General features: G+C 41.7%; 1 protein-coding gene across 1 annotated transcript in view; it reads right to left on the minus strand.

The window, feature by feature from the left end:
* fech (ferrochelatase) overlaps positions 1-12,607 on the minus strand; it is a 22,156-nt gene extending 9,549 nt beyond the window's left edge. Inside the window, exons 1-8 of the mRNA XM_071351468.1 lie at positions 12,353-12,607; positions 11,259-11,385; positions 10,436-10,555; positions 9,324-9,472; positions 6,145-6,279; positions 4,675-4,781; positions 2,966-3,064; positions 2,432-2,539 (exon numbers count right to left, since the gene is read on the minus strand). Of these exons, the coding sequence (XP_071207569.1) occupies positions 2,432-2,539; positions 2,966-3,064; positions 4,675-4,781; positions 6,145-6,279; positions 9,324-9,472; positions 10,436-10,555; positions 11,259-11,385; positions 12,353-12,392 (885 nt within the window). The 5' untranslated portion in view covers positions 12,393-12,607. The remainder of the gene's footprint in view (positions 1-2,431; positions 2,540-2,965; positions 3,065-4,674; positions 4,782-6,144; positions 6,280-9,323; positions 9,473-10,435; positions 10,556-11,258; positions 11,386-12,352) is intronic.
* Positions 12,608-13,127: the final 520 nt, after the last annotated feature.

The following is a 13,127-nucleotide window of genomic DNA, read 5'->3' on the forward strand; positions in this document are numbered from 1 at the left end:
ACAGCCAATCACAACACTGGCAGGTTAGTAATACTGTGAAACACTATCATTCCACTATTAATGCAGATATATTATGGACATTTTCTGAAATGGCAAAGCAAAAAATACAACTTTAAGTTAATTTCACATGAGTCATATTAGACTCGACATCATTAAAAAGCAATTTAGGCTTTTCAAATTAAGACAGAGCATTAGATATGTGAATACAATAAGAGTTCTAACCAAATTGATAATATAGTATTGTATTTAGAAGATCCACGGGTGTTAAACTGCAGTCCCTGGTTCGAATCCAGGCTGCATCACATCCGGGCCGTGATTGGGAGTCCCATAGGGCGGCCCAGCGTCGTCCGGGTTTGGCCGGTGTAGGCCGTCATTGTAAATTAACTGACTTGCCTAGTTAAATAAAGGTTACATTTAAAAATATATATATAAATAAATGCTGTGGCTGAACTAATTATTATGTGATGTGTCCGTTACGAAACCTGGTGAGGCCAGGGGGTCAAGGGTCAGGGCCACCACATATAGACTGGCATTACATACTGATCACCACAGGGTTGCTCAACATGTATCATATCAGATGCTTTCTGTCTGCTCTCTGTCTCAGCCCTGTGTTTCTACCTCAATAAGACCAATGATCTCAGCCCTGTGTTTCTACCTCAATAACACCAATGATCTCAGCCCTGTGTTTCTACCTCAATAAGACCAATGGTCTCAGCCCTGTGTTTCTACCTCAATAGGACCAATGATCTCAGCCCTGTGTTTCTACCCCAATAAGACCAATGATCTCAGCCCTGTGTTTCTACCTCAATAAGACCAATGATCTCACCCTTGTGTTTCTCCCTCAATAAGACCAATGATCTCAGCCCTGTGTTTCTACCTCAATAAGACCAATGATCTCAGCCCTGTGTTTCTACCTCAATAAGACCAATGATCTCAGCCCTGTGTTTCTACCTCAATAAGATCAAATGACCTCAGCCATGTGACCCCAGTGTCCAATTAAAAATGCATATTTTGACCAATGGGTAAAATATGTTAGTTGTGCAGATAATCCTATAAGAAAACCAATTGTCCAAACCGCATGTCTCTATCATGAGCCGTTCAGAGGTTATTTAACGTTTACACCCTTGTAGAGTGGCCCAGTTTACACCCTTGTAGAGTGGCCCAGTTTACACCCTTGTAGAGTGGCCCAGTTTACACCCTTGTAGAGTGGCCCAGTTTACACCCTTGTAGAGTGGCCAGAACTAGGGTGAATAATTAAAATGGAGGCCAGAGGATTAAAGTGGTCAATCTAGATTTTATTTTTGTTGTGTCAGCTAGGCTGGATGCAGTCTTACGGCTACTGAATACCTGACAGGCTCACTTTCCCGTTGAACTAGTCATCCTTCTTAAATCCGCAGGACATAAAACAATATAGGAGGTCAGATGCATATGTAGTCATTCATTTTGTTTTAGCCCCTTTTTCGTGACATCCAATTGGTAGTTACAGAATCGTCCCATCGCTGCAACTCCCGTACGGACTCGGGAGAGGCGAAGGTCGAGAGCCACACGTCCTCTGAAACACGACCCCGCCAAGCCGCACTGCTTCTTGACACACTGCTTGCTTAACCCGGAAGCCAGCCGCACCAATGTGTCAAAGGAAACACCGTACAGCTGGCGACCGAAGTCAGCTTGCAGCCGCCCGGCCTGCCACAAGGAGTCGCTAGAGCGCAATGGGACAAGGAAATCCCGGCCGGCTAAACCCTCCCCTAACCTGGACGACGCTGGGCCAATTGTTCGCCGCCTCATGGATCTCCCGATTACGGCCGGCTGTAACACAGCCTGGGATCGAACCCGGGGCTGTAGTGACGCCTCAAGCACTGCAGCGTCTTATGGATACTCATTTTGAGACGACATGTAGCATCTTTCGTATTTGATTTTCATACAAATTCAAAACTCCTGATCTTTTTTTATGATGATTTCACACAAAAGCGCATCAATGTCAACGGAACACTGAGGGTATTTTAAACTTTTATTTTCAAAGCCTTTTACATTTAATTCAGCTCGTGGCATGCTAATTTAGCTTTTTTGCGACCCGTCGAAAAACAACTTTAAAGACTACGACCACAAAATGTAACATTTTTCTTGGTAAAATGTATTTTATAACAAAAGGAAGTGCGATTTCATCACCGAAGCGCTTTCACACTCCTTCTGGGTCGAGTGGACAGCCTTCACCGTATTGCAGCAGCCCTGATGGAGAAACCCTTTCACCACAAGACCACTACAGAACAACACAGTTCTGAAAAAGACTATCTACCCAGTGGCTCTGTGCGTTTAGCCTGAACTAGAAACGTCGAGGAGGTAACCACGAGTGTGGAAGTCATCTACGTTTTGAGGCTGTAATTCTCTCTGCACCACAGATGAAAGACAGTGTGTGTGTGTGTGTGGTCGTTACCCTGGACTGCCAGACCAGGCGGTAAGGATTACAGTGCTGTAGTCTCTCCATGACTCTCTGCACAGTGGCTCCAACCTCCTGAGGGTACGGATCTCCCCTGTTCACCACCTAGAGAGAGACAAGACTGACACTGAAAACTTGCCTGGTTACCCATCTACACAGACAACACTTAACCCCCTTTCTTTCTCATTGAACTTTTCAAAGCAAAATGTATCAATCAAATATATTCATATAGCCCTTCTTACGTCAACATAAAGTGCTTTAGTTATCAATGTTTATTTTTTGGGGGTAAAACTTGTATCACGAGTCTTCAATGAAATCCTCAATTAGTAACGTCCCGATAACGTCTTAGAGGAATATGTATTCTATGAATGGTCAGCACTGTACTCACAGAGCCATAGTGTACAACAACACTGAACCGTCACACATTCTTACTAGAAAAGAGTAGCCATGTTTAATTTCCACTGATAATGTCTGGCATGCCGATGTCATGCCGATTAAAATGTGTGTCCTTAGCAACAGTCCTGTACTCACAGACAAGGGTAGTGAGTGAGCTGAGAACAGGATAACCACATCATCCCTCTTCTCTGGGGGAAACTTCTGCAGCTCGTTGAGGACATGCTGGGAGAAACACTACAGAGACAATACAGATATATTATTAGGATATATGTCATATTATTAGGATACACGTCATAATCAATAAGAGGTGCAGCGTGTTCCATTTGGCTGCTGGGGGGGGGGGGGGGGGTAAGAATGTAGGAGACCCCAGCTCTCCGCGAAACCATTGACAACTACATTTGAAGTCGCAAGTGGGATGGGAAATTAACCTAAACCACTCATACTTGTCAGGTATAGCTCGCTTTTATTATTTATATCACTCAAATATCAAATTAATGGTGGCATATTGAGAGATATGAGGCTACCGTCACATTATCTGAAATGACAAGATCAACCCAGGTTCCCTGATCATGAACAGCATGCAGGTCCTTGCTGTAGTGTAGCCTATAACTCTGTTGATGATAGAACCGTCACTCAAACTAGCGGACCAATGGAGACTCGTTGTCTACGCTTCCCTCTAAATCCCGCCCTTCACGGAAAAATAACTATAACTCTGTTGATGATAGAGATAAATGTGGACAATTCCATTGCATGGATTAATCAGGAAATGTGTAGTTGTGACTCTGCTCTTCAATAGGTGATGATATAACAACCAAATAGTTCTAACCTTTATTTAACAATCCCTTGAAAACGGCACGTAGTTTTCAATGGTTTTAGCGGAGCTGCGGGTCTCCTTGCCCCCCCCCCCCTCCCCCAGCAGCCAAATCGAACACTCTGCACCGTACTGTGACGTTTTATTGATAGTGACCTATACCATGACTCACTGCAGAGACAATACAGATATTATTAGGCAGACATTTACATCATGACTCAACGATCAGTCTGCTCTTCGCGCGGTTGTCTGTGTCGGTTTTTATTAGTGCACACCGTACCAAAACGTTATGCAAAAGGGAGAACCAAAAGAAATAGTGCGTTTCTGGTCGTCCCCTCCTTGTTTCAGTCTATTTTCTTCCATTTGGTGCCCTAATGAACACAACATTGCTGACGTTAGGACGACATGTCCTACAGATGTTCTCTTTAACCTTGCTTGTTTTATTCGTACTCAGTTTTCACTTTAATTTCCACTGGAACAGAAATGGAGTCAGTCAAAAAGGAGTGCACTACTTGGTCAAAAAGGAGTGCACTACTTGGTCAAAAAGGAGTGGGGTTTCTTTTCAGACACAGCTAATTACAAAGGCAGGAAGGGAATCCCATTACAGCCCATGACATTATGTTCTGTTCTGGCCTTAAAATGCTTCTTTAACCTAGTTCTACAGTTCTATTTAACCTAGTTCTACAGTTCTATTTAACCTAGTTCTACAGTTCTATTTAACCTAGTTCTACAGTTCTATTTAACCTAGTTCTACAGTTCTATTTAACCTAGAGTAACATCCCTGACTTCAGTGCTGCCTCTAAATGAGGGACATGGGTGACTCCAGAAATAGCAATGGGTCTTCCCTTTAGGGGTTAACCCTGACTAAAGATAGTTATTGTCCTTTCTTAACCTCAACAGACTATAACAATCTGATAATGTGAGTGGATTTGCCATCCAGGTAAAATGTCATAAAACATTTTGAGGTTATCAGAGGGAATTGAGACCCCCATGTGCAGAATCATTTTGACTGTAGACAGTTAGGGAGTCTCACCTCGACCAACAGGGGGTGTGTGGGCCAGCGGTCGATGACACTCCACCTCATCTTAGGCCTGTCTGCTCTGCTGCTGTAGTATCGATAGATAGCGTTCAGACTGCTGCCTGTTTTCAACAACAAACAACAACAAAAATAATGAAGACTCAAGTTAAGTCATTCTTTTTTGGTTATAACAAGCTTTCCAAAATCTCTGTTAGAAGTCAAAGGAACATATTTGAGGTTCACAGGGAATATACATCCTCCTCAACTGATCTAACTGTGGATCATAGTGGAAAGAGTGGAGGGGGAAACACCTGTGTGTCTAAGTGTGAATGCAAGTGATTTGTTTCTGGCCATTTTGAGTCTGTAATCGAACCCACAAAAATGCTGATGCTCCAGATACTCAACTAGTCTAAAGAAAGCCAGTTTTATAGCTTCTTTAAATCAGAACAACAGTTTTCAGCTGTGCTAACATAATTGCAAAAGGGTTTTCTAATGATCAATTAGCCTTTTAAATTGATAAACTTGGATTAGCTATTATCAGATGGTTGCTGATAATGGGCCTCAGTAGATATTCCATTTAAAAAATAAAAAATGGATAAAAAAGCATTAACAATGTCTACACTGTATTTCTGATCAATTTGATGTTATTTTAAAAAATGGACAAACTTTTTATTTGGCCTTTTTTCCAAAAATAAGGACATTTCTAAGTGACCCCCAAACTTTTGAACGGTAATGTGTTTATATAGCCCTTCAAAACAGTTTTACACAGTGCTTTACAAAAGTACTACTAAGTGGATGGGATGTAGGGTGTGGCGTATTCAGTCTTCCTGTGTCTTCTTGTGTTGATAAGAACAAGATCAAGTTCACTTATCAGTAACTCCCAGGCCAAGACTAACTTTAAAAAAAAGACAAGATGTGTGAGTGGGTGACAGGTCCAGAACAGGGACAGTAGTGGATGAGGTGAGTTACAATGTAAAGCACTATGAGGACATTGGAAAATGTAAATCAAACTTTTATTAGGGAAGGTGGGAAAGGAAAGGGGGATACCTAAGATTTTTTACCTTTGTCAGCTCGGCCCCAGTTCTACCTGTTGTACTGGGCCTACCTGTTGTAGAACAGCTGTATTGTGGGTACTGGGCCTACCTGTTGTAGAACAGCTGTATTGTGGGTACTGGGTCTACCTGTTGTAGAACAGCTGTATTGTGGGTACTGGGCCTACCTGTTGTAGAACAGCTGTATTGTGGGTACTGGGCCTACCTGTTGTAGAACAGCTGTATTGTGGGTACTGGGCCTACCTGTTGTAGAACAGCTGTATTGTGGGTACTGGGCCTACCTGTTGTAGAACAGCTGTATTGTGGGTACTGGGCCTACCTGTTGTAGAACAGCTGTATTGTGGGTACTGGGCCTACCTGTTGTAGAACAGCTGTATTGTGGGTACTGGGCCTACCTGTTGTAGAACAGCTGTATTGTGGGTACTGGGCCTACCTGTTGTAGAACAGCTGTATTGTGGGTACTGGGTGAAAGCCACTGCTCTCTCTACTCCATCCTTCTCCATCTCCTCAATAGCCTCCTCCGTCAGAGGATGCACGTAGCGAAACCCTATGTAGAATTTATGAGGAGCTGTAGACATAAAACAAAAACATGAATGTGAGAACTGTAAAGCTGATTATAAAAATGGCATTTCCTCATTTCACATCTAAGTTAGCATTAGTGAAATGGATAATAATAAAAAAGTATACTTAGGGAATATAATTGAATTACAAGCTCTCCAAATTAGGCCAAACACAGAGTGGTCTTACGTAAGACGTGCCCACGTAAAGCTAAAACATTTCCCCGTTATCAGTAAAGTGTGGTGTAAGGGGGTGTGGAACAACACTCCTCAACTATCTCCCCCGCCACACCCAGCCAGTGTCAACGACAGTTAAAAACACTACAGCGATGAAACAGTCAGACGGTTTGTTTTGGGGACTGTGTGGCATCTTGTGTGGCCCAGTGTTAGTGCTAGTGCCTGAAAGCATACAGTGGGGCAAAAAAGTATTTAGTCAGCCACCAATTGTGCAAGTTCTCCCACTTAAAAAGATGAGAGGCCTGTAATTTTCATCATAGGTACACTTCAACTATTTTTTTCTCTCCAGAAAATCACATTGTAGGATTTTTAATGAATTTATTTGCAAATTATGGTGGAAAATAAGTACCACTGTAGAGGCTAGGTAGCAGTGTGTGAGTTTGAGTGTGATACACTCTCCTTCCACTCACCCCTATCTGCAGGCACATTATGGAACAGGTCATGTCATCATCAATTATGAAAATATATATATTTGTTTAATTATACATACATATATATTTTTTTAAAGGGTGCGACCAATCAGACTTGGTATGCTCTGCCAAGCATTTTTTATTGATTTATTTCCATCAATGTTCTTTTTAAAATTAGGCATATTCTGTTGTATTTATTTAGCCTGGCAAACCACTAGAGAGCTGAGATGTTGATATGAGTCAACCAAGAAATAGGTCTTAGGTCTCACTTTATGTAGTATTGTCTCTTGTCGTGATGTGTGTTTTGTCCTATATTTCTAATCCCAGCCCCCCCCATCCTGGCAGGAGGCCTGTTCCTAGCCCGTCACTGTAAACAAGAATTTGTTCTTAACCGACTTGCCTAGATAAATAAAGGTTAAATAAAATGTAAAATAAATAGGTGATAGCTTGTTTGATTCATAGCAAGACAACAAATAAACCCATGCAGCAGCAACATTTTTTAAATTTTTATAAAGGCTATTGTTCAAAACAAAGAGGAGTCTAAGTATTGTAACAGTGCTAATGTTGTCGATCAACTGTAAAATGTGATTGCAACAGAGCCAGTTACAACCGAAGTATCTGGTCATCAATAGATTAGAGAGAGAGAAAAAAAGAAGAAGCTTTTAGCCGCATATTATCAGGCAGGTCCTTGTTCCGCCAACTGCCGTCCTACAGGGGGATTTATTTGGCCAAGTTCTGAGCAAAAATATAAAAAAATATTATATTTTATATTTATTTTCTTTTATTGTTGGATATAAGAGTGTAAAACACCAGGAAATCAGCTCCAAGTGATTTTAATTTTGTAAATCTGTTCCAAAGTATTCTCACGTAATAGAGCAATATGTGATCATATACAAAATGTAAACAAGGTATGAAAAAAAGATTACGTTTTAGTCAAATGTTATATCTATTTGTGCTTCTTGCGGTCAATTTGCAGGCTACAAATTATATGTAAATATGTTCCGGCCCTACGACCATCCCCTCAAGAAAAGGAAATTGGCCCGAGGCTGAATCTAGTTGATGATCCCTGACCTTTGACATTGGTTGGTTCAATGTTAAAGCCTCGTACGATAGCACACTTTAAAAAAAACGGTACATAGTCACAAAAGTAAAATGGGGTGTTTATTAAATTATAAGTAAGGTAAGTTACTAGTACCATCAGTGGAAAAAGTTAGTGCAGAACGCTGGTAATGTTTGGGTTATTAAGTGGTATGTCAAATCAAATGTTATTTGTTACCAAATACAACAGGTGTAGACCTCACCGTTAAATGCTTACTTTACAAGCCCTTAACCAACAATGCAGCTAAGGAAATATTTACTAAATAAACTAAAACAAAATGTTTAAGTAACAATAAAATAACGAGGTAATTTGTACATGTAGGTAGGGGTTAAGTGACTTTGCATAGATAATAAACAGTGAGTAGCTGCAGTGTAAAAACAAAATGGGGGAGGGGGGGGCGTAGAAGCTGTTAAGTCTTATGGCTTGTGAGTAGAAGCTGTTAAGGAGCCTTTTGGTCCTAGACTTGGCGCGCCGGTACCACTTGCCATGCGGTAGCAGAGAGAGAACAGTCTATGACTTGGGTGACTGGAGTCTGACAATTTCTTGGGCCTTCCTCTGACACCGCCTGGTATAGAGGTCCTGGATGGCAGGAAGCTTGGCCCCAATGATGTACGTACTACCCTCTGTAACGCCAAGCAGTTGTCATACCAGGCGGTGATGCAACCGGTCAGGATACTCTCGATGGTGCAGCTGTAGAACTTTGAGGATCTGGGGACCCATGCCAATTGTTTTCAGTCTCCTGAGTGGGAATAGGCGTTGTCGTGCCCTCTTCACTACTGTCTTGGTGTGTTTGGACCATGATAGTTTGTTGGTGATGTGGACACCAAGGAACTTGAAACTCTCGACCCGCTCCACTACAGCCCCGTCAATGTGAATGGGGGGCGTGTAGTCCATGATCAGCTTCTTTGTCTTGCTCAGATTGAGGGAAGAGGTTGTTGTCCTGGCACCACCCAGGCCAGGTCTCTGACCTCCTCCCCCTATAGGCTGTCTCATCGTTGTCAGTGATCAGGCCTACCACCGTTGTCTTGTCGGCAAACTAAATGATGGTGTTGGAGTTGTGCTTGGCCACACAGTCGTGGGTGAACAGGGAGTACAGGAGGGGATTAAGTACGCACCCCTGAGGAGCCCCCCTACCCTTACCACATGTGGGCGTCCTGTCAGGAAGAACAGGATCCAGTTGCAGAGGGAGGTGTTTAATCCCAGAGTCCTTAGCTTAGTGGTGAGCTGTGTGGGCACTATGGTGTTGAACGCTGAGCTATGTATGGGCTATGAAGTGTTATGTATGGGCTATGAAGTGTTACGGTCTGACCTGTTTCCGGACACATCTCATCCAGCAGTTTGACCATGCCCTCTCCTTGCATGGTGGTCCAGGCCTTGATAGGGGAGCCTCCTCCGATCCGGCTGTACTGCTCTTGGATCTTAGGGGTGCGCCGCTTCGCTATGAACGGACCAAGTCGACTGAGGAAGAAGAGAGATTCACATCGTCAATAAATCATGTCAACTTCTGGAGTAATAAATGTAACTTGGTCCCAAGATCATTCGGAAAGTATTCAGACGCCATGACTTTTTCCACATTTTCTTACGTTAGAGCGTTATTCTAAAAAGGGATTAAATTATTTTCCCTCTTCATCAATCTACACATAATACCAAAGCAAAAACAGTTGTCTTATCTTATCTCTGTACCCCACAGATACAATTATCTGCCTCAATAATCAAGTAATGAATTTAAGGGCATCTATTCGTAGATGTTTTTATTTTAAACACAACAGATGCTGAATATCCCTTTGAGCTCAAAGTAAAGTTATTAAATCAGGCTTTGGATGGTGTATCAATTCGCCCAGTCACTGCAAAGATACAGGCGTTCTTCCTAACTCAGTTGCCGGAGAGGAAGGAAACTGTTCCGGGATTTCACCACGAGGCCACTGGTGACTTTAAAACAGAGTTTAATGTCCGGGAAATGAAAAAAAAAAAAAAAACAGGGATGTAAACGAATTAGTCCACTTAATTTGAGAGAAATAAGCTTTTTTGTGTGTATGGAACATTTCTGGGATCTTTTATTTCAGCTCATGAAACATGGGACCACAACTTTACATGTTGTGTTTATATTGCTGATCAGTGTAATCCATCTATGGCAAGACGGCACAAATAGATCTTGGGCCTGGCAAACATAAATTTACCTTGTCCTTGTGTGTGTGTTGTAACGGTTTTGACTTGAGGTTATTGTTTGTAAGGGGTGCCAGGTAGGTTGAAAATATTGATTTGTTCTTTTTTGTTTGGGAGGGAATGAGTCCCATCTGGTCAGTCATACAAAGGACTCATGTAAAAGTCAGTATGGAAATACTCTTTTTATAAACCCTTAAAACATTGGAAATAACTTCAGGACCATCACAGTGTGTGTGTGTTTGTACGAGTACAACTTACTTCTGAACAGGAAGCTTCATCAGATCGGTGTCGGAGAAAAGGCGCAGCAGGAAATCGTGAACATCGTCCAGTTTCTCAGGTCCTCCCATGTTCATCATTAAGATCCCTGTTTTGGGCTTTCTGCAAAGGATATGTACAGTACTACATTAATACTGTATCCTTATTTACAATTGTAACTCAAGACATCTAAGCAAGTATCCATGTATTTATGTTTCTGTGTGGACATGTACAGTAGTACTGTGCTATTCAGAACTGAAACAGCCAAGCAGATATCCCTAGTATAAATCTGATATCTAGGCATGTATCCAGAAAGAGGTGCCATTGAAACACATGGAGCAAGGCCGTACGAGGGCTCTACCACCTACATAACTAACTGGCACGCATACGTCTCCCCCCCCAAATTAGGCCTATACTACTGTACTATACTGTGGACAGTAAGTATTTATCCAGGCCCTGTATTGAAGGAAGTGATGCCACACACAAAACTATAGTTTGTTCTTGCTCAGTCTTACATTTAATGAACCCATTGAAGCTCAGCGTGGTCCTACATTTTGGCTGCTGCCTCTTTAGAGATCCCATCTCTGCATTGAACTTCAAGCAACACAGCTCACACAGCTTTATGTATCTGCATTTGTTTAACTTGGTGCAGGACTCCTGACGTCAATTTAGTCCTTTCATCAACATAGAAGAATAGGGTAGTGTCTAGGCTAGTGTCTACATGCAGGTTCTCACTCAACACGTTTCAGTATGAATGACGACAGGGTAAAAGAGTACTTTAATCAAAGGGATATTTATTCCCTCTCTCTAGTCTATTGTACTGGACCTGTTTTCTACAGCTTCTGGGGTGGCTGTGGAGGCTGGCTGGACGAAGGCTGCAGCGGTTGCACTACTAGACTGTCTTCTGAGAGATGTCGTAACACACAGGTTTATGGCGTTACTGCACTTGGCAACTGAAGGGGAGAGAGGTGACAAGAATGAAAGTCAAAATCAGACATTTAAATTGATTTACTTCCTTCTAAGCCTATGCCTAAAACAGATAAGAAAAACATTACATTTTATAATCATACTGAAAGCAAAACTGCAATTATTATTTTAAGGCATTACCAACATGTATTATCTGTCAAGCTTGGGAGCAGCAACTTTAGTATTTGTTATTTAAGAATAGCTCAGTAGACTAGTAGTACTTACCAATGTAAGTCGCTCTGGATAAGAGCGTCTGCTAAATGACTAAAATGTAAAATGTAAATAATATATATATATATATATATATGTCTAACTGGCTGCAGCAACAATCAGTGAACGCTAAGCGGCGCAGGGTTATGCAAGTTGAAAAAAATGTCAGTTGTGTAACTTTGAATTGCATTAGCTAAATAAACGTTACATTGCCTCAATTTTAGCCGACGTAGCTATTTTTCACAGTTAATTTAACTCCTGGAAGAGCTCAATAATATGACAAAGCAGTTTGACCAAGGTTTAGTAAACATTAGTTAGTGTGTGGTTAGTCCTCAAACAAACCAGCTAGAAGCAATACTTGCTAGCTAGCTTTTGACTTGGCATATTATTGCGATTTAATTAAAAATGAAATATTTACAAAAATAAAGTGCTAGTATAATGCTGTCTTGAGGCATCAGTGAAGTTCGGTCTCTCACGAAATACCTTACTCATTCACAACCTGAAGGTTAAAAGGCAATGCTAGTTAGCTGACTAGCTAGCGACTGTGGTAAAGGGCAATATAAGCTAGATTTCGCTGTTAGCTGTTAACCAGCAAATGCATGTCAAAGACACTGGTAACTTTTGTCTGTGTTCATGTTCTTGTGCTGCTGCTAACTTGCGAGCTAACCAACTTCAGCGTTACCAGCTATCTGTATAGCTAGCTCGCTAACATTAGCAAAAAGTAGCTAGCTACCATCAACTTACATTGAATGAGCCGACTCGCTCTTCCCAATACAGACATCATGTTTCCTTAGCGTCCCTTTCACACGATTAAATGGTGTATTCCTGTACTTCTAGGAGTGATTTGATCCAGTCAGCGGATCCTATTTGTCCATATAACAAATTGCGTGGTCGCTAGCTAAATTCCTTCCAGCCTCTACACCCGAGGACTGCCACTGACAGAAAGCACACTAACAGCACTTGTCATGTGTGTTTACAAGCCATGCCTGTGCTCTGACGTAGGAGGCTGTGCATTCCCCTAGCCTTGTCGTCCAGTAAGTAGCCCATGCAGTAGCCCATGGTGTTCTCCTAACTTTTGGTGCTGTTCTGTTCCATAAACCACCAAACACATAGTGAGTTTTGGATACATATTCCATTTTCTTTGGTGTACAAGGAAATGTATCTGTACAAAAACACAAGGAAGTCTGGAGAAGGAAGTTACTCAAGAAAATATGTGCCAAATTCTAACCCTTGTATTTCACTTTGTTTAACAGGTTTATTGCAACAGTAGTGGAGCAGTAACTTGTCGCAATATACAAGAGATGTAACAGAATGCGTGTCCCCACAGAACATTCCAGATAGACATTGTAGCGTATGCAGTATACATTTATTGGCAGACAAATAGCATTAGCTGGACAGCATGAATTTCATGTTTGAAAACACTTTTCAAATCTTACATTTGCAGGGATTTGTTACTGTAATTAAGTGATCTTGTCTTAGTTCTCCAGCCTTGTATGTTGGTCTTTTGCAGTGCAGTAGG

Source organism: Salvelinus alpinus, chromosome 18 (genome assembly GCF_045679555.1).
Source record: "Salvelinus alpinus chromosome 18, SLU_Salpinus.1, whole genome shotgun sequence".
NCBI lineage: Eukaryota > Metazoa > Chordata > Actinopteri > Salmoniformes > Salmonidae > Salvelinus > Salvelinus alpinus.